The sequence below is a fragment of the Dipteris shenzhenensis genome, chromosome 17 (genome assembly GCF_047967505.1).
Source record: "Dipteris shenzhenensis isolate YYH24624 ecotype China chromosome 17, Dip_SZ_1.0, whole genome shotgun sequence".
Lineage (NCBI taxonomy): Eukaryota > Viridiplantae > Streptophyta > Polypodiopsida > Gleicheniales > Dipteridaceae > Dipteris > Dipteris shenzhenensis.
In genome coordinates, this window is record NC_141612.1 from 39,296,453 (window position 1) to 39,319,307 (window position 22,855).

The window sequence follows — 22,855 nt, forward strand, 5'->3', positions numbered from 1 at the left end:
ATCTACTGGCTCTATTCTCATGCCACGGCGCAGTGCTTGCTTGGTGGTGGGTTGTTAAGAACCTAGACTATGACCCGCTCAGTGAGACAGGGTTGCCCTCTTAGTTCCTTACTGTATGCCATTGCTACCCATCCGTTACTATTGCATATGGACTATCTTGCAGATACAGGACAGCTTCATGACTTGCAAATTCCAGGGGCACAGTCATTTCTTGCACACGCATATGCTGATGATTTATACTTTATGCCCAGGAATTCTCAAAGTGACCTTTCTCATTTGATGCATACACTGAATGACTTTGGCATAGCTGCTGGACTGCATATCAATTTTCAGAAATCAAAACTTCTAGCTTTGAAAGAAGCTGATTGGCATGCACTTCTTTGGCCAGGCCACATTATCTCTTCCCATACTATTGTGAGGCATCTAGGCTACCCCATTGGCTGGAATATTACCCCGCAACAACAGCTCAAATGGGTGCTTCAAAAGATCAACAAGAAGCTGGAATACTGGCATTTGTCCACTTGGCCTCTACACGTTCGACTTCGGATAGTACAGTCCATCATTATGGCATATGTGCAATTTTATTTGCCTCTTCTTCCCTGGTCCTTTAAGCATTTGGCTTCCTATATGTCCCGGGCTATGGAGATATTTTGGAAAAGCAAATCTCATAAAAAGACTTTGCGACTACTACCTATGCAGTCTATTTGTTCACCCAAGACTCATGGGGGGCTGAATATTCTCAATCTCCGGGTTCATATGTTGGCAAGAAAGAGCACTATGATTGCTGATTTTTTTCAGCAAAAACAGCCATGGGCTATTATGTTAGCAGCTATGTTTGGAAACATGACGTCCCATGCATATGGGCATTGGATTACAGATCACTGGGAAGCAGTCATGACCACATTTCAGGGGAAAATTCCTGGTTGCCCTATTTCTACTGCTTTTATTCATGATTGGAAGAGAATTCTCTCATATGCTAAATGGACAGGTGCTTCCTCTCATCATGGTGATTCTTTTCGCTTGGAAAGCATCCATTGGAGCAAGGTGTTTGAATCGCCTCTCGCTTTACAGGCACCTATTAAAGCATACAATCTCATGAAATTGGGCATAAGATTTGTTGGCGATGTTGTGGATCAACAAGGTTGTATGCTTTCATTTTCACAAGCTTGCTAGACATTCTCCTTGGGTCTGCATCATAGGTCCATTTGGAGAATACTTTCAACTATGTTGCAGCCATTTGTTCCGGTTCCTCCACTGTTTGTACAGGACAGATTACTGGACTGGAATTTGACTTCCTTACCTCCTGCTACCCATACGCTTTCAATGCATAATCTGACCTCCTCGAAGGTCTACAGATTTCTTCTTCCACCGCCATGGATTGACAAGCATGCCAACACTCTTTGGAATTTGGATAGGCCTTTATCTTGGTGGCAATCACGACTCATGAAAATCTGGAAAGCCAAATTGCCATTGAAACAGAGGCTTTTCTTTTGGAGATGTATAGTGGGAGCTTTTTCCATTGGGGTGAAATTGGCAGCACGCCGCATTGCTTCCCCTTCCTGCCCCTGTTGCTCTCATCACCGCGAGACAATTCCTCACCTATTATGGTCTTGCCCACACTCTCGCATATTGATCACTCATGTTTCTCATTTGCTGCGGCTTCGGTTTCCTTCTATCAGATTTGGGAAACTCTTCTGGATGTTTGGATGCCTCTCATCTCAGATGTCTCCATTCCTCCTCTTCTTTCACTAGACTCGCTTTTGGGTACTATGGACCATTTGGACACAGAGATTGCATTCTAGGATGGGTCAATAGTTTCCTCAGGCATATATTTTCTTCAGAATGTCCCTCAAGCAATCCTTATATGATAGTTTTGCTGCAAGGGACTTGGATGCTACTAGCCTTGAAGTGTTTTCTAACTATTTTTGAGTTCTTCCATTGGGCTCTCCTTTGGAGTCTAATGTCATGTACATTGATTTTATGTTAATATAGTAATGTGCTTTCACCAAAAAAAAAGTGTGTGTAGTGTGTGGTGTGGTGTGTGTGTGAGAGAGGAGTAGAGACGCCTTGCAGATTAGCTCCAAAGCCCCCCGCAACCAGCCCGTGAACATCAGCACCCTGCTGCGCTGCATCAACGCCCTGCAATCGGCCTTTTGGAGCAATCATCAGCCGCCGTACAGCCTGTCAGACTTCCGTACAGCTTCCGTACAGCTGGACGGCCTGTATGGACCATTTCGTCTGTTGTAGTCTGCTGCTCCCACATCATATCTGGTTTCTGGACTGTTTTCCACGCAGGGTTCTGCCTCCGGACTACAGCTGCGCACTGATCTTGAAGGCCTTCACTCCCGTTTCTCCCCTCTTCAGTCTCTGGGTCTGCTACACCTTTCCCATCGCTAAAATCTTCCACTTTCCTCTGAAATATAGTTCATCTGGGGTTTTTTACTGGTTTTTTCTCTCGTCTTCCTCTACAAAACTGTTTTCTATCCTATCTCAACCTCTACATCCCTCTTTCCCTTCTTTCTCTTTACACGTATACTTTTTTTCTCTTCTCTGCGGGTTTCCTGTGGGCTTTTTTTGGGACTGGTTTCTTTCCTCCAATATCACTTTACAGGTACCTCCGTTCTGAGTTCCACTTTTTACAAAGCTATGAAAAGACATTTCAAAAGGAACGTTCGGTTCACTGCAAGAAGCAAAAGCAAGCTGAGGGTCAGCATGACCCGGTACATGATACTCTTGAGGCCCAACTGGTCTATGATGTCATGCATGAAGGATTTGCAGACACAAGGAAAGAGTGGAAAGACTCGGTTCCATCAATTGGCCTCATGGTGGAAGTAGATGAAATTGTGGATCCTGTCAGAGAATATGCTAAAAATGCAGTCAAATCGATTTTGCATTCTTTGGGATACTGATAATCCCACACCTGACTCTTATTCAGTCACGGTGAATAATGTGGACATGGGAAGTGCCTTTTATAAACTGAAATGGGGACTATTTGCAGGGGCTTGTTTTGACCGCAAAAAATTTGGACACATGGCTTCACAGTGTCCAATGAATCAGCATAAAATGCCTCCTACTGCTTTGCCGGTTCAAATGCCTACTAAAGATGCTCCTACTACTATTGCAAATAAAAACAAAGGTAGTAGACAGTTTGCTGGAATTCAGGATAAAGGCAAAGCTCCAGTGGTTTCAAATGGAAATGTTTCTTCACATTCACCTCTTGCTATTCAACCCTCGACAAAAGGACAGAAACCTCCAACAAATGGATGGCAAAGTCCAAGAAAAGTTATTTCTGCTAGAAGACTTCCCCCCCTTCGCACTTGGAATGGTGCGTCTTCTAGTGAAAACACCCTAGAGGTCAATACAGGAATTGGGATCACATGGGCTGTAGTGACAGCTAGCAGAACACTCTTCCCTGAAAAAGAGGTTGATGCTTTGTTGTCTACTCCTCAGGTGGATATTTCTTCTCAGGAGAGAAGCATTGACCCTGAGATAGAAATCCAGGGCTGACATCATGAAATTTGCTGTTGTACATAGTTAATATATTGCTATAAATATCTATAAATATGACTGCTCATATCAAATGCTTTACACTCAATGTCCAAGGGATGTGTGACAGTAGGAAATGGAAAACAATGTGGCTGTACATCAATAGATTTCAGCCTGACATAGTGGCATTACAAGAACACAACCAACATGTCTATACCGGAAAGACAGGACACTACTGTGGCTATGACATTTTCTATGCTGGAAAGCAATCTTTCTCAAGGGTGGTCATTTTGATCAAACATGAGCTTCAACCCGTTATTGCCCTAAATGACAACAAAGGCAGATGGCTTGTTCTTCAATGCATTATTCGAGGAGAGGTGTTTGAATTTGCCTTTGTTTATGCACCTCAATCCTCTAGAGAAAGAACTGAAATTTGGAATGCCATGCAACAATATCCATGGAGATATCATGCCTTTATATGTGGGGATTTCAATAATGCTACAATACCTCCAGACATACTCATATGTTAATCCCTGAAAGGCATGCATGGTCTCAATTACTGATGCATCTAGATTTGGTGGACCTTTGGAAGGAATTGCAGCCTTTGTCACCTGGATACACATTCCAACATAATGCTCTTTCTTCTTATCAGGCACGTCTAGATCGATGGTATAGTGTAGCTCCGCAACAAAATGGGGATTTTACATGCAAAATGTGGATTGACTATGCCTTTGTGCATTCTGATCATGCACCTCTATGGTTGCGGTTATCCTTTTATGATATGCCAGATGATAGATTGCCACAAAGGCGACATCTAATCGTGAACAATAGCTACTTACAACATGATGCTTTCAAGGCCATGGTTACTAAAGCATCTCATTCTCTGTCTTCTCGCAGCCATATTCATATTGATGATGCATGGGATTCTTTTGTTTCCAAAATGCAAGTTGTGATAAGAGGTTATGGAAAGTCCTACATGAAGACTCTGAAAGAAAGTATTGCTCAGGCCAAACTCACTTGTGAGGATCTCACTGAACTCAGCCATCTTCGTTTGTTGTCCCTACATGAGCAAACAATACTATGCAAGGCCAGACATTGTCTTAAACTCAATGATCATAGAAAACTGGCTAAATGGGAGACTAGAGCCAGACAAAGAGCCTTTACAGATAAAGGCTGCTCCTTCAAAGAATTTTTCAAAAGCTGGCATCAGAGGAGATTAAAAACAGAAATTTGCAGGGTGCTTATGCCTGATGGATCATGGACCACCTCGCGGTCACAGCTTGCTTCTATTTGTGTGCATCATTTCTCTCAACAATTTGGTTCTACAGTTCCTCCCTCACAGCAAGCTTTGATTGCAAGAAATTTACCGTTGCAGCATGTTTCTCCCATTATTTCCACTACTCAAGCTTTGGAATTGGAGGAACCTTTTACTGAGAGAGAACTGTCAGATGCAATCAAATCTTGCGGCAGATGGAAATCTCCACGATGGGATGGTCTTACAGTTGAGTTTTTTCTAGAATATTGGCCTCTTTGCTACATATGGTGAATGCTGCATGGCAAAATCAAAAAATGCCAGACACATGGAAGAGAGGTCTTGTTAAACTCCTTCCAAAAAAACAAATTTGTGAATCTTTGGCAGACTGGAGACCTATCACCCTTATGCAAGTCATTTACAAAGTCACTACAAAAATGATTGTAGATCGGCTACCTAAAAGGGTTTTTACATGATGGGTTGCATCCTGCTCCCCGCGTACGCATATCACAGATAACATTGCTAATGCCTATGTTGGAATTGAATATGCCAAATACACGCAGCAGGATGTTTTATTATTGCAAGTTGATATTGCAAAAGCCTTTGATACTGTTAAGTGCGATTTTATTTCATCGACTATGCAGGCATTGGGATTTGGCACAAAAATGCAGCAAGTCATCACTCGGTTATATCAAGATAGTAAAGCTGCCTGCATACTTTCAGGGGATATTTCTACATCCTGCACTCTTGGTTGTTCTGTTAGGCAAGGATGCCCCCTAAGTGCTTTACTTTTTGCCATAGCCACTCATCCAATGCTTCACTATCTGACCACCTTTTGGACACTGACCAGTTGCATGGTTTGGAGATTGCTGGCAGTCACACCATGATCGCTCAGGCATATGCTGATGATTCATTCTTTACCCCAAAAAATACTCGGAGTGATCTGTCCATGATTATGCATGCTCTTTCTACATATGGATTGGCTGCTGGTAAATTTTCAGAAATCAAAATTGTTGCCGTTGCATGAACAGGAATGGCACAGTCTTCTGTGGCCTAGGGAAATTGTCCCCGCTTCTCAATTTATTCGACATCTTGGCTATCCTCTAGGTTGGGAACTCACCCGTTCGCAGCAAACTGATTGGTTGTTGACAAAGTTGAGGGCAAAACTTGAATATTGGAGGCTTGCAACTTGGCCACTGCATGTTCGTTTGCAAATCGCACAATCCATTTTGATAGCATACATACAATTTTATCTGCCTCTCATTATGTTCACTAAGGCAGAGCTGAATTCCTTTATGTCAGCTATCATGTTCTGGTGCGCAAAAAATGGCAAGAAAAGTCTCAGATTACTCTCTATGCATCGTCTCTGTTCTCCAAAGATGCACGGGGCTCTGAACATTCTCAATATTCAAATGCATTTACTTGCTCACAGAGGAAAAATGATGTTGCAGTTTATGCAAGGAGATCAGCCTTGGTCTTTCATGATCCGCTCTCTCTTATTACATATTCATACTTCTGCCTTTGGGCATTAGCAGCCTACTCGGTGGGATTTCATATTTGGCTCTATCCAAGGCAAGATCAGAGGCTGCCCTTTTGTTTCTCGCCTGCTTCTCGATTGGAAACATATCTTATCCCACTTGGAATGGCATGGTCGAGATTCTTTGTCGAGAAACTCTTTGAGGGCTGAGAATCTTTATTGGTCTAAAGTATTCCACCCTTCTTTGGCCATTCAAGAACCAAGACGTTCTTATTTTCTCTCCTTTAAAGGCATTACATCTGTGGCAATTTCCCATCTTCACGCAGCTTTGGATCTTGTACGCAATATCCACGACCCCTCCCGATCTTTGAGGATGTACTTCAGGATGATGGTACACTTTTATCTTTTTCTATGGCTGCCAGCAAATACGGTTTGGGAGCTCATTATCGTCCTTTATGGCATAGGATTTCAGCAATGCTTCAACCGTTTTTGCCGGTACCTCGCTTGGAACTTCAGAATAGGCTTGAGGATTGGATTTTACGCTCTTCCTCCTCTTCGACCCATCCCTTGAAGCTCTCACATATCACAGTGCCATCACTGTATAAAGTGCTATTATTTCCACCTTGGATTTCTGAAAGAGCAAATACTGTTTGGCATACGGATCGCCCCCTAAAGTGGTGGAGAAAAAGGCTGCGTCTCCTTTGGTATTACAAAGTCCCTCTTCGACAACAGCTTTTCCTTTGGCAAGTCTTGCTTGGCATTTTTCCATCTGGTCAGCTACTTGCACACAGACATATTGCTCCGGCTGTTTGTCACAAATGCTTACACCCTACTGAATCTGTGCTGCACATCTTTTGGTTATGTCCACATACTTGTGACTTCATCACTCTCATCCGACAGAGGCTTCGAGTGAGATTTCCTATTGTTACATTTGGCAGGCTTTTCTAGTTGTTTGGTTTTCATCCAGCGAGACATGGTTTTGACTTATTTTTTGTATGGGTACGCTACTGAGCACTATGGACTCTATGGATGGACAGAAATCATAGAGTCTTTGGTGATCCACTTTCTTCATCCTTTATTTTTTTCAAACGATCTCTGCAGCAATTATTCTATGATTGTGTTCAGACTCGTTTGATTGATTAGGATGTGTATACAGCTTATACTGAGATCTTTAGTTGAGTAATAGTTACTCCATTTTCGAAGTAACTATGAATGTAATTATTTTACAGCAATAAAAGATTTCTTCTCACCAAAAAAAAAAAAAGTGTGTGTGTTGTACACATATATATATATATATACACACACACACATACACATACACATTTATGTGTGTGTGTGTGTGAATGTGATATATATATATATATACATACATTTATGTGTGTGCATGAATGTGTTCCTTTCCTACAGCCGTCAGACTCTATGCATTGGGACAGCATTATAGGCCTCTTTGGTCTCTATTGTCACAGATGCTTCATGATTTTCTGCCCATATACCTGGTCTTGAGATACTGGACTAGATTCTCCAATCGAATGATCATAATTACTGTCCTCTACCATTGGCTCACGGTTGCATCCATAGATAAGGACTTGCTGCTTCCCCTTGGATTTGTCTTTGTGCCAATTGCATCTGGTCCATCACATGCTCCTCTCAGCGGTGGTGCCGAATATTGCAGTATATTTGGGCTTCCAAACTTCCTCTTTGGCAAAAGTTCTCCTTGTGGCAATTTTTATTTGGAGTTCTCCAATTCGGATAGCTTTTGGCTCGTCGTCATATTGCTCTTGCCACTTGTCGACGATGTCTAGCCTCGCGGGAGTTTGTGCCTCATATCTTTTGGCATTGCCTTGAATCCTATGATTTCCTGCTTTTGTTAAGGCAAAGGCATCACGCTCGTTTTGTTGGAATAAGACCCTCAAGGGGAGTCTCTCGTGGCACATGATTGGAAAGTCCCTCGACCTTGTTGGCAAATAGACGTGGTAAATGGCTAGCAGCTCGAATGTGATTGGATTGTGATATTAATGGCATGGTGATTGGCTACACGGGCGACTACCAAGCACATCTACATGCTTCTAGCGTGGAGGCAACTCCTGCCTCCTACATAGTAAGAAGGATGGCCTGATTTTTCTCCTTTTTACTCGGGCCGTGAGCCTGTGCTATATCTCTTTGTCCATCCTCTCGCACATTCACTGTAGAGTAAGCTTAGCTTGCAAGTCTATAGATTGAGTCGTATGTGTCTTTATTTGTGAGTAGCAACAAACCCGGCAGGAGTGAGCTGTGTGTCTGTCCAGAGCCTATAGATTCATTTCATATAAAGTTTTTGGTTCGTGGCATATGTTGCAGCTTCATATGCCATGAAAGGTCATGTGATTATCGTCATTCACTCAGTTGTAATTTTGTTCTTCAATTCTAACCACGTGCTATCCAGTGTGAATTAAAGGCTCAAAATCCAACAATTGCTATTACAACCGAAATCTCCTTAAGGATCTGTGAAGTGTCGGGTGAACTCTTGAGAGGTCATTTCATTTCAAGTATTCAACACCAAGATTGAGTCTGTGAGAGCTGTGAGGTCTTGCAATCTGTCAGAGTCTGAGCGTGAGTTTTGGAGCTTCAAACGGTTGAGAAGAGAGTTTGTCCAAAATTTAAAAGTCTTATCTTGCCCCACTGTCATGCATGAGGTAGCTTTTGTGACTTGGCTTTCAAGCGACACCATAAAATATATATTTGAAGGTGTTTTGTATGAGTGATGCATTGGCAGCGAGCATCACAAAAGCCTTTTGAGCTGAGAAATGACTTGCTTGATTTGATCACCCAATAATCTTCACCAGCAGAACTATACTCCCAAGTGTTTTGCTATTGAACAGAGGTGGTAGAGAGTGTTTTCACTAGCGAGGAGTTTGCAAGATATGTGTGCACTGAAGATGGTTCGAGGGCGGAAGTTTTTAAGATTGTCAGAGTTATTTTTTGTTGGTGGGTCGTGCCCTATATGGGTGACCGTTTCCATTTTGTGGGTGGGTCATGCCCTGTGTGGGTGACCGTTTCCATGTCAAGTGACTCTGATATTTGGTATTTGGCCCGCTATGAGCATGTCTTCTACTCTGTTGTTTGAATACAGCAGCCTTGCAAATCGCTGACCCCCTCTTAGGCTTGACTTCGCCACCAGCCTTCCCCAGATGGTCATCACAGTGCTGCCAGTTTTCTTGCATGAGCCAAATCCATCTTTCTATACACGTGACCCTTACATGTACACTTCCCAAAAATGCTTGCCGCCTCTGTCTATGCTGCACCTTCGCCAACTATTTCATCCAGCCTCTCAACCTATGTACTGCTTCTCCTAAGCCTTGACCCAGCCTACTCCCTTTTGACAATATCTGCTCAATTTCTTCCCCTCTAACAACCGCTCTTGCCTATCCTTTACTATCCACTTATTCGAGGAGTTAGCCTTGGATTAGTTTTTCAGCTACCTGCTCTCAATCACATATGCTGCTCACTTTTACTGGAGAGATCACCACCTTTAAAATAATGCATATAGGAGGAAAAAGTTTCAAACTTAATGTTACATTCATTCGCTGCAATTAAACCCTTTTTTTTAATGGAATAATAAAGAATGGTCTACAAACACAGGCAAAATAAGAAAACACTTACATTCCTTATGAAGGTTGATGTGGCCTTTCCAGGGCGTATTGTTGGCACAGATGCACCTTGACGCTTCAGCTGGTCACTCACATCATCAGGATCAAGCTGAAGGAAAGTGTAGAAATAATTAAAGAAAGCAATCAGGAAGACATTTGTTGGCAGGTACAATGCACCTGCAGATAACAATGCATTTTGTGTGTAAACAATGGTATGGATCATCATCTACTGAAGAAGATGAAATAAAGTATGCGATTGGGTGGAAAAGCTGCATTCTATATGTGCTCGGTGCATTCCGCACATCTCATTCATAGCTCAAATAACTCGATGAAAGCAAGGCTTGCTTTGAACTATTTGAAGAAACAACAAAATCTTCATATACCTCCTGGGTAAAGGGCAACAGCTGCACTTTTGAAAGCTTCAACCCCAGTAAACCGGGCTATAGCACCAGGAATAGCAAGTGATGATGTTGAGAAGATTATAGGCATCACCCCTGAGCTGTTTACCTGTGGTCCAAAAACATATATATGAAGCTTAACAAAGAGCTCTCTCTCTCTCTCTCTCTCTCTCTCTCTCTCTCTCTCTCTCTCTCTCTCTGTTCAAGTTCAGAAATCAAGCACTCCTTTCACCAAACACATGGCTATACAACTAATGCTGAGCCCCTACAACCTCTTCTCAATATCACCATCCCTCGTGAAACTTTGCAAGACTTTGAAGACCCTCCAGAAAACTCTATAAATTTCACAGTTCCCGAACTCGACATTGTGATGTAAAAGCTAAAATCACCAACGCACACAATGAAGACCATAATCTCCTTCCACTTGCAAAAAGAAGCTTATTGTTTCATGCATTAACCTTAAATACAAACCCATTCATATCTCTGACAACAAAAAACTGAAAACCCAATAGGCATTCTTGAATCTGCACTGTGTGCCCATCCTGTTAAAGCTTTTCTGAGCCAGATAAGAAGTCAGCTCTCTAAAAAATATCTTTGGATATTATCCTAGGCTTCCAAAGGCCAAGAAATAGGTCCTGGATAGCCCAAAGTGTGTGCACAATACACTGCCTGTAGGCTAGGAATCTTAGAAAACACTCATCTAATGTGTCTCTTAAATCAAATAAATGTGATCTCCAAACCCTGCATTCAACGAAAACTTGATAGAAGGGCGTCGGTGGCCCTAATACCGATAGGCTTCGCCTTCCAGGGGCTGGTCCTCGCTCGCCGGCGGTTGCACTTCGCTAATCAATTTACAAAATTTGTGTCCCAAACTTATTTCGCTTCACAATTTTTCCATGCAAGACCAGCTGGCTATATCATAAGCTTTCTCACCATATAAATTGACAAGAGGAATCTATGATGCCTCTTTCTCAGAATACTCAAGAACAAGCACGATCCCAAAAGTCTTTTTGCTCCCAACTAACACGCACCAAAGGGAATTCTAAAGCCTCCTAACAAAAATATATCAGATCTTGAGATTGACATGTAGAGGTCCTCCACATTGCAGACTTCATTATGGCTTGTTAAATTAAGTTCAAATGTGCCTAATTTCGAGTCCTTTCCTAATCTCACTCAAATCTTGACGCCACCTTATGCATAGCTACAGACTTTTATGGATTCCTCCTCTCAACAGATCTTGACACACCTGCTAGAGATGATGCCAGATGTAGATATTTCAGTTTTGGTAAAACCAGACATGAGAGCTTTACTTGATGCACCTCTCACCAATCTCGAATTTAGGACTGCAGTTCTTGCCCTCCGTAAGCGCAAGTGCCCGGGTTCATATGTGTTGACACATACGTTCTTTATTGCTTTTTGGGATACGATTGGGGACCACATTACCTCAATCCAACAGGGCTCCAGTATTATGCATACAGAGGGTCTCGTTCATCTTATCCCAAAAGGGGGTTGCAGAAATTTAATTTTTCAATGGAGGCCAATCTTGGGCACTTTCTATAAGATTTTGGCCAAAGTCATTAGCTACGCCTATAGCCCACCATCCCTCTAGACCTCATCCATGATACACAGACAGGCTTCGTTCATGGCCAAAGCATCTTTGAAATGTAGACGATCTTCATTCATAGCCAAAGCATCATTTTGGGAGGCTTCACATTGAGCTATGCAAAGTGGTCAATGCCATTCTACTCCTAGATTTTGATAAAGCTTACGACAGAGTAGATTGGGGTTTTTTGGAGGGTACTCTTCAACGCTTTCGATTCTAAGAAGCTTGGATTAGAGGGTCTTCTCCTTGTACAGACAAGCCAATAGCCAGGTGCTTATCGGGAGAGAAAGGGGAGAGAGGTTTTAGATTTCTAGATCAGTTTGCTAGGGAGGCTCTCTTGCCCCCTTTCTGTATTTGTTTGTGGGAAGCAATAAGCATATTTTTTAGATCTCACGCAAATGTTATTGGGCTGATGATACTGATGTTTTTTTGGATGCCACTCCACAAAGCCTCACTTCTTTCAAGGAAGCCTTGGATTTACTTTGTTTGGCAGGCAGATGCACATATTAATTGAAATAAATCCAATGGCTTTGGATTCGTGACCAGGACGCTCAAAGTTGGGGGGCTGATTTTGGTGATTCTGTCGGATATTTGGGCTGCCAGGTTGGGATGGGCATCTCTCCTACGCAGCAATTTGCCCCTGTGTTGGAGAGTATCAGGAGGAAACTTCTTTCGTAGTTCAATTAAACTTCATCCGGCTTCTAGGGTAGTGGTGGTCAACTAAGTACTGGTGGCCACGGCATGGTTTGTTTGCCTTGTTTGTGCCATTCTAGAGACTGCATCACTCATCTCAACAGACTGATAAAAAATTTTCTTTGGAGTGGTCTAGATGGTTCAGTAGACACAAGAGCCAGGGTGGCTTGGGAGACTTTAATCCTACCCACGTGGGAAGGAGGACTAATATAATAGATCTAGACTTGCAGAGTAGAGATTTACTATGCAAGATTGTGGTCACAGTTTGGCACCTCCTCCTTGCCATTTGCCCCTTCATTAAAGTCCTAACCCCCATACCAAGGACAACGTTGGTTGTCCTTGGACCCAACTTTTAGACCCCTCTTTTAAAGCCTTTGCCTTGCCCTTAGGACCTAGTGGTGCACCTAGACTTTGCCCTTAGGAACTTCTAGGAAATGTGCACTTCCTCTAGCCAGTCCCTCTTTTAAAGCCTTTGCCTTGCCCTTAGGACCTAGTGGTGCACCTAGACTTTGCCCTTAGGAACTTCTAGGAAATGTGCACTCCCTCTAGCCAGTCCCTCACGGCCAAACCATTACAACACTTAACCATGGTTAAGCGTAGGTTGAGTTAATGAAGATACTTTACATCACTTTTCACATCCTCGTGACATATCCTTCTCTTAAAACAGCAAACTACCTAGGTTGCTGCTGAAAAAGTACAAATAGGCAGAAATAGCCCATACCAAAATATACATCATCTGTAAGATACAACCTACAATGATAATATGGGCTAGGAGAGTCTATCCATACATCAATGCATCCTCTATGTCGAGTGTCGTGAACACCCATCATAGAGACATTACGGCAAAAATATTGTCAGCAAGCAGCATCTCGGGTGAGACAATCGGTGCCACCAAGCAATCTCGAAAGGCATTGTGTATGGTCCAAGTGGCAGGTAGCTTCAGCCTGTAAGCTACATCATTAATGCATTCAAAAACCTGAAAAGGACCATAATACCACATCTTCAGCTTTGTGTACACTTTCGTCTTCCTGAGTCGTGCTTTTTGAAAACGCAGCAGCACCTAATCGCCCTCTTTCAAGAGTAACTCGTGGCGATGCTTATCGGCTGCCCGTTTGTGCTTCTCTTGGCTTTTCTAGAGGGCTGTTTTGACCATCTGGTAAGCAACATCCAAACTTTCCACAAATCTATCCGCTTCAAAAATCTTCTCTTTCGTATGCAGAATGGGAGGTACCTTCCGTTCTCCTGCCACAATTTCAAAGGGGGCTTTCCCCGTGGATGAGTGCACAATGTTGTTGTACGCGAACTCAACTAGCGGCAAAAATTGCTCCCATGTCGATTGCTGATCCAAAACATAGCATTTGAGAAGATCAAGGGTAGTGGAATTGGCTTCTTCAGACTGCCCATCAGATTCAGGATGGAAAGAGGATGAGAAATTCAGCGTGGTACCCAAATTCTCAAAGACCTCTCTCCAGAAAAGACTTGTCATCCGCGGGTCTCTATCACTGACAATTGATTGAGGCATCCCGTGATGTTTAAACACATGAGACATAAAGAGTCTCGCCATCTCGTCCGCTGTAATTTTCTTCTTGACGGGAATGAAGTGGGCCTGCTTGCTGAATCTGCAAATAATGGTCCATATCCCATCTCCAAAATACATCTACCCGAGGTATAGGGAATCTGTTCTTAATGGTAATCTTATTGAGGGCTCTATAGTCAGTGCACATCCGCCATGATCCATCCTTCTTTTGGACCAAGAGCACGGGTGAGCAGTAAGGTGAAGAGCTGGGCTGAATCAGCCCTTCTCCAGCAGGTCCTTGACCTGGTTCATAATTTCCTCTTGCTGGGCTGCAATGACCCTGTAAGGAGGTCGGTTAGGAGGACTGCTACCAGGGATTATATCTATCGTGTGGTCTTCTGGCCTTTCAGGAGCAACTCCTGTGGAAGTGAGTCAAAAAAAGTCCCTAAACTGAAAAAGAAAATCTGTCCGCTGTTTTTTCCAGCTTAGAAAAATGAGACTCTTCTTCTACTGACTTCTTTTCAGATGCAAACACTAAGTACGCTGAAAGATGCTTTTTCATTACGTTGCCAATGGCAGAAGCAGATACAACAGGGATGGATTCTCCCTTCAATTTAGCATCTAAAACGTGGGTCTTACCACGGTGAGTGATTGTGATTGTGATTGTTTTATTCTTTGTATCCAAAACAGCCCCAACACGAAAGTGCCAAGGTATCCCCAATAATACATCACAACAATTCAACGGCATAATATAGAACTCTTCTGTGCCCACGTAGCTCTGAATATGCATCCGCAGCTTGCCTATCACCGGAGTAACTGACTGGCTAAGTCTCGGACAAGCCATATCTGCATCACACAAAGGACCCATCTCTTCTGCCCTTATTCCTAACTTTCCAGCCAGTTCTAGAGAGATGAAATTGGCCTTGGCTCCCGGATCGAAAAAACATCAGAGCTGTCTGGTCTCTTATCTTGCCCCATGCCCGGCATAACTCTGTAGCATATATATTCTGAACAGTCCCAATCAAGTTTGGCAAAAGACCAGCAATGGGCTTGGGCTTTTTATTCTTCTGATTAGTCTTCTTTTCCTCCTTGTGCTCACCCTGATCAGAAGGAGGGAACTTCCGCTTCTTATGTGGGCATTCAAAAGCCCTGTGGCCTTTCTCCTTGCAAATATAACACTTGTTGGCATCATAAAGAATTTGTTTTTCCTCATCAGACACGCAGGTCGGTACTCGCCTCTGTCCTCCAACAAACTTTGCCTTCATGGGCTACGAAAACTTTCTAAACTTCTTAGGGGATTCCATCTTGCTGCCCTTTGACCTTGATGTCTCCTGTGAGCTTCCTTGGAACCCAGAAACTTTCCCTTGCATTAGTGCATAAGCTGTAGTGGCATTCTCAACCAACTGAGACATATTGGAAAACCTTGTCTTCGTGCAGTAGTCCTGAATCTCCTTTGGCAACCCGCAGCAATATCAAATGTAGCTTTCAATTGGGCCTTGAAATCTGCAATTACTTCCTCATTTGATCCGGTGAGCAACATGTCATCTACATAAAGAATGATGACCAGAATATCCCCCCCATCCTTCTTGATGTAGAGGGTGCTCTCAGTTGGACTATTGTGCAGCCCCTTGCTGGTCAGAAAGGCATCAATTTTGGCATACCATGCACGTGGGGCTTGTTTCAGCCCATACAAAGCTTTATTCAGCTTGCATACCTGAAGTGCGTTTCCTGAAATTTCAAAGCCCAGAGGTTGTTTGACATAAAGCTCTTTCAGCAAGTCTCCCTTAAGGAAAGCTGTTTTAATGTCCAACTAAAGAACATTCCATTCAAAATTTGCAGCCATGGCTATAACTGACCTGATGGTGGTCATCCTGGATGTAGGAGCAAAAGTCTCCTCATAATCTATGCCTTTTTTTTTAGCATATCCTTTTGCAACCAGCCTTGCCTTGTACCAATCAATGGACCCATCTGGCTTTCTTTTGACTTTGAAAACCCACCGTGTACCTATGGCATTTTTACCTGATGGCAAATCCATAACATCCCAAGTCTGATTTTTATGAATGGACTGCAACTCATCGTGCATGGCATTCATCCAATGCATATTATCTTTTGCTTCTTCAAATGTCTCAGGCTCCTCCTCATCAAGAAGAGCACCTACATAAGCTGATTCAACTGAATGAGCTCCCTCCACGTGCCTTACTGCACTATGAGTTCTGCGAGGCAATGGAGCTTCAAGCCTACTCTCCCTAAGAGTCTGAAGCAACCAATGCGGGACTATTTTGGCTACGTGTATCTCTTGAATTTCTTGCCTAACAACTTCATCCACACCCTGAGGTTGTACCAATTCAGCTGGGGGCTGAATCTGTACTTGTGGAGCTGGCGGAGGTTGCTGTAAATTCTGATTTTTAGCGGGGGAACCAAATGCTATAGGAAGCATCCCCTCAAACACATCATCTGAAGAGGCCGGAATCTGAAATTCAGCATTTGTATGTGCAGAATTTTCAGAGAATATGACATCTCTACCGACAAAAATCTTGCGTGTAGCACGATTGTAGACACGATAGCCTTTGCTTTGTGAACTATATCCCACCAAAATGCATTTTAGTGCCTTATCTGACAACTTGTGTCTGAATTCCACAGGCACGTGCGCATATGCAACACAACGAAAAACTCTAAAGTGGTCCACTGAAGGCTTTCTCCCATGCCATGCCTCATAGGGAGTGATTTTCTTCAAAGCCTTTGTAGGAGCACGATTTAAAATATAGTTTGCACACATGAGGCCTTCCAACCAAAACCTGTGAGGCGACTTCTTACTTGTGAGCATGCATCTATCCATTTCCATTGCGGTGCGATCCTCCGTTCAGCTTTGCCATTCTGTTGAGGTGGCTTCACTATAAGCTGATGCATAATGCCTTTTTCTTTCAAAAATGTCTCAAATTCATGAGACATGTATTCCCCCCCTCGACCTGTGCGAAGTGTCTACACCTTGAGTCCTGTCTCATTTTCAACCATAGCCACAAAGTGTTTGAAATGCATAAACACTTGTGATTTTGCCTTGAGACCATAGACCCAAGTATAATTTGTAAAGTTATCTATGAATGTAACTAAATAGAGATAACCCCCAAAAGCAGGTGTCCTCATGGTACCGCAAACATCACTGTGAATAAGCTGCAATTTTCTTCTAGCTTTCACTGCACCATCCTTCTTGAAGGGAAGCCTATGCATTTTGCCAAGAATGCAACCTTCACATGCATGAGGAGAAGGCGACTCCAAAGGAGGTAATGCATCAACCATATCATGCCTCTGAAGTGTCATTAAGCTGCCATAGCTCATGTGCCCATACCTGGCATGCCATAACTCCGCATTGTGCATCGCAGCAGTGGGAGTGCTAACTGATAATGCAAGAAGGGATCTTTTTTCATATAAATCAAGCTGAAAAAGACCCCGATACAAAGTGCCAAACAATCTCAAAGCATATTCATTTTCTTTGTCTCTGACTGCACACTTGTCATCATCAAAAACAACCTGAAATCCTCCTCTATTGAGTGAGGACACTGAAAGCAAATTCTTCTTTATACCTGGCACATAAAGTACATCTGAAATTCTGAAATCTGTGCCATCAGTGGATGTGAGAATAATATCTCCCACTCCACACACTGAATAAGAAGAATTATTTGCACAAGTGACCTTCTTCTTGGTGGGTGAAGAATGCAAAGTTACAAACAGATTTTTCTTGAAGTGATGTGCTTTGAAGCACCACTATCAAAATACCAAGTATGTAGTGTCTCATCAACACTGAAAGAGCATTCATCCTTTGAAGGATCGTAACTGCAAGTCAAAAAAGCATATGGGTCATCATCATTAGTGGCTGTAGTATCTGAACTACCCACTAAAAAATCTGAAGTGCAAGTCAAAAAGGCGTGGTGCTCTTCAACCAAGTTGGCTGCAACATCTCCTCCATCATGGCAATGTGGACCTGATGCATCTGATACAGCCATACCGGAATCCCTTTTCTTTTCTTTGGCTATGCGCTTCTTGCACTCTCCAATATAATGACCTGGCTTCTTGCAATAATGACAGATGCCCTTATTTTTCTGCTTGTTTGTATCACCCTGTGCCTTATAAGAAGGCTGTCCAGAATCAGCTTTATGCTGATGTGTGGGCTGATGGGCATATGGCTTATGCTGCCCTTTACCCTTGGGCTTGAACATAGAGAGCATAGCATGCTCGCCAGCCCGGGTTGCCATATTTTTGCGTGTTTGTTCCTCCTGCAACAAAAGTCCTACCAACTCTTGAAAGGAGAGAGAATTGCTGCCCCCCCTCAATGACAAATTCAGCGAGGTGTGGAAACCAAGATAGGACTCAGGGAGGGAGTTCAGAGTGGTGGAGATCATCTCTGAATCCGGAATGACTTCATCAATGTTCAGCAATTGTTCCCTGAGATCCTGAAGCTTCGTGAGGTGAGAATTCATGGAATCTCCCTCCTCCATATGTGTACGGGAAAGTTCTCGCTTCAGAAACGGAACTTTGGCATCGTTTCTTGCTGCAAACATACTCTCCAGTATTACCCAAGCTGCCATAGATGTCTTGCATGACCGAATATGAGGTATAATGAACCTCTTGACAGAAAGAGAAATTACTGAAAGAGCTTGTGCATCTCTAGAGTCCCATCTTTTCTGCTTTGTTGTGGGAGCTCCTAGAACGGCTGCTCCAATCACCTATGCTGTATTTGTACCTCTACCCCTGCCTCCAGCTGTAGGAGTGACAAGTATAGGCATTGTATCTCGTCTTCCTTCATCTCCATTGACATAATCCCAAAGATTTCTGCCAACTAAGATATTGCGAGCCATGAAACTCCACAAGGAGTAGTTGGTGCCATCCAACTTATCCTCCTGTGTGAGAACCCCGAACACCTCATTTGAGTTGTTCTATGCCATTTTTGCCAGATAAACTCAGAAATACAGCAAACTGAACAAGTAAAATCCCGACCTGGGATGTAAGATGCACGAGTAAAATCTGCAAAGAAAAATATGCCCACAGTGACAAAAACTATCACAACCTGTCAAAGGCTCAAAATGCACCACAATGCTCTGCTCAATGCCCAAAAATCTGCAAATAGAATCTGCAAAAGGTGGCAAGAGTCTGCAATTTGACTCCTACTGAGTCCAAAATTGTTTGCAGACTTCCAACATGCCCTTTCACCCACAAAATTGCAACCCAAATGCAAAAGCCCCAATTTCTTGTGGGAAATTGCATACAAAAGAGGGCAAATGGTCTAAAAGCCCCAAATGTTGCACAAATTGCACTATGCCTGCAAAAGCCCCAAATTTCACTGTGATGTACGGAATAGCTACGAATGTACGGCTGTACGACGAATGTACGGATGTATGGAACAATCCATGCGACTTGTACGGACAGCAGCGCAGGAGCAGCGTACGGACGACGAGCTACTGTACAGGTTCCGTATAGTCGACTGACAATGGTACGGCTGCACAAGGATGGCGCACGAATCAATGGTACGGACAACATACATGCTAAGTACCTGCAGCACTTTACCTACGTACGAACGTGTTGCTTGCAGTACTAGCAGTATGGGCGATGTATAGAATAGTGGCGCAGATGTACGGGCTTGGGCAGGTACAGTACGAACAGCAAGAGCGTGAGCTTCGTGAATTGAAGCATGGGCTGTACGGCTGTAAGGGGCTGTTGAGCAGGGAGGTAGGTAGGAAGTTAGGAGTAGGAAGCTTGCGGGCTAGGAAGCAAAAGAGCAGAACCCTTGCTCTGATACCAAATGGTAGAAACAAGAGAGTGTGAGAGCAAGGGAGCTCAACGTAGTGCTTGCAATAGAAGAAGTGACTAATACAAGTAGTGGGATGGGTTTTGTCTAAGTGACAAAACCTTATCCTTCACTAACCGTAGTTAGTGAACTAACTGTGGTTAGGGGGAAAAACCTCTAGAAGAGGATATGCCAAGCATCACCTCGATGTGTCTATGTGGCTATGCGACCTCGTCACTCCCACGGACAGCCTGGAGCTGTCCTAGACAGCCAAGAGCTGCAGTCAACATGCAGCCCCCATCATGGTGATGGATGGCTGCTCAATGCATCTATATCTCTTCTTCACCTATGTTATCATGCTCTTCACCTATGCTATGCTACTGAAGGACAATGAAGGGTAACAGAGGGTGGAGTGGAGCATTGACCCTCAACCCCCTCTTTGTTCGACACTCTTCAACACCCTCTTTGGTCCACACCCCGGAGCATTGACCTTCAACACCTTCCACACTCGACTATTGCTTTGGTCCAATGCCAAGAAGCTCCAGTATGAACTCATGAGTTTCATAACTCAATGCCTTGGTAAAGATACCTGAAGCATTCTCTTTTGTCGGACGATACAAATGATTAATCTCTTTGGTGAAAATCTTTTGTCGAACAAAATGATATTGAACTTAAATATGCTTTGTTAGAGCATGAAGTATGGGGTTCTTAATGATGGCTATGCAACCCTGGTTGTCCCAGTGTAGGTAGTCGAATCATCCTTGCCGAAACCCATGCCATCTAGGATCCACCTGAGCCATACAGCTTGCATCACATGTCACAGTGAACAATATCCCGATACTCTTGTCTCTTTGAAGAGAGTGCAACCATGGGTTGCTTCTTGCTTAACCATGAGACACACCTACCTGCCAACCTAAAACGATACCTAGAAGTAGACCATTGGGTGTCTATACCTCCCTCCCAATATAAGTCACAAAAACCACTAAAAATACATCCTAAGTTATATCTAATACCATATTCTTGAGTACCCTTGACGTACCTAAGAACCCGTGTTGCAGCAAGGCGATGATTCTCACTTTGTTTCGTGGACTAACTCAACAACAAACTACATAACTGATATATTGAAGATGGGAAAGCACAAGGAGAGTACAAATGTGACCTTGGAAGACTCAAAATTCGAACCTGAGGATTGCTCACAGGGAGCATTGTTCCAGACTGAGAATTTCATGGAGAGATTTGTCAAATGGTCGTTACCACTTGGAGGGTGACATTGTGGACACCTTAACAAGTACGACTCAGCAGTTTCCACATGACATGGACCACGCCATCAAAGAGCAAATGTTGGAATTTGATCTATGAGTGTATGGACCAGACATAGAAGATGCCTACAATGTATTCTCCAGCGCTCTTCCCATGGAGTAGATGGAGCGCATTCTTTAAGGAGTGTCAAGTGGGCTGGGGCTCACACGTTGAGAGGGGTGTCAAAGAATTAGGCCCAACCAATGACAATATTTATGAAAATCAATTATCTAAAAATCAATATGCTCCAAACATACAGAATAAGCAAAAGTGCCTTAACCAAAGCTGTACACATCTTGATACTGTGCACTTTGCACCCAAAAGAAGATGCAAGTCAAACATTTGTATTGATGCCAAAGTCTGTATTCACAATTATCATATATAGATCAACATTGTGATGGCTAGACTTATGGAAAATAAACCATGATAGAACATGGACTTGACATAACGTGCTAAATAATGCTGCCATAAGTAGGATAATTCAACAAAAGGCTTCTAAACATACAGATGAGAGAAGCCAACAAACCTTAAAAGGTAGGTAAGCAGCTTTTCCAACTCCTCTTTCATTGAAAGTGTACCTTGATGCATAATTAATGGGAATCTTTCTCTCTGCTTCCTGCAAGGTGGAACTACTCATTTAAGCAATAAGAAATAAATCCAAGAAACAGCCACTAGTTGAAAAGAGTCATTTCAACATACTTTGAAAATGACCAACCTGCACATAGACAATGCCCAGCACCAAAAGAAAGAATGCAAGAATAATGGCAGCAAGGCCCGTGTAGTTCCCATCATTTAATGCTTGAACTACAGTTCTGCCAATTGACGCTGGCAAATATGACACAATGTTTGTGAATATCAAAAAAGAAGTTCCATTCCCAAGCTTTAATTCAGTGATCTGCTCCCCAATATATGTGGTGACAACAGCTCCAAGTGTCAATGCAGTAACAGAAGTTAGAACCCATTCAATACTGAAGTCATATGCATATGGTCGAATGTATAGTACTTGCCCAATCGCCTGCCCATGAAACAATTACAGATAAGCTTATCTCTCTCTCTCTCTCTCTCTCTCTCTCTCTCTCTCTCTCAGTTACACACATTCAGAACCGGGTTGGCACCCCGCGAGCTACGGGTGTGAAGCTCAGTATTCACAAAGAACATTGCCCGCAGATTTCAGTAGAGGGTTTCATTGATCCACCAAGGTACATACAGATCCACATCCGCTCCCAAATGGCGCGCAACGTAAAGATAATGTCCTGCAAGATGGCAACAAGGATAGCCGATGGAGTGATCTGCTGACCTACCATCACCTGGCTACACCGCGCGACCTATATGTTTCAAGCAGTGATGCCGGATACCGTCTCCAGGCATGCCCTCCCTCCGTGAGCCATGCAACCATCCCCCAAGTGAAGTCTCACTGTATCCACTGCGTGTGAGCCACAATCCTAAAGGCCGCCAGCCAAATCCTCTAAGCTGTAGGACATCTCCATAGGCAACGAGATATCGTCTTTAAAACTCAACAAAAGTAGCTTCCATCTACATGCATCTGCTCTAGCCAAACCTCCTACTCGACCCAATAGAGGCGCTCTCGAGGTTGTCCAAGCAGCTGCCTCCAACTGAAGACGACGGCCAATGCGAGTCATGTATGGGAAAAGGGCACCTCCTCTACCTTGCTCGAGTGCCCTCCTCTAGTTGGCCAGAACCACTCCTCCATATCCCGTTGCATATCAAG

At 43.3% G+C, this 22,855-nt stretch overlaps 1 protein-coding gene across 1 annotated transcript in view; it reads right to left on the minus strand.

Moving 5' to 3' along the window:
* Positions 1 to 22,855, minus strand: part of SCY1 (SECY homolog 1) — a 60,816-nt gene that overhangs the window by 4,791 nt on the left and 33,170 nt on the right. Inside the window, exons 4-7 of the mRNA XM_087388892.1 lie at positions 21,842 to 22,141; positions 21,653 to 21,742; positions 10,225 to 10,348; positions 9,855 to 10,018 (exon numbers count right to left, since the gene is read on the minus strand). Of these exons, the coding sequence (XP_087245018.1) occupies positions 9,855 to 10,018; positions 10,225 to 10,348; positions 21,653 to 21,742; positions 21,842 to 22,141 (678 nt within the window). The remainder of the gene's footprint in view (positions 1 to 9,854; positions 10,019 to 10,224; positions 10,349 to 21,652; positions 21,743 to 21,841; positions 22,142 to 22,855) is intronic.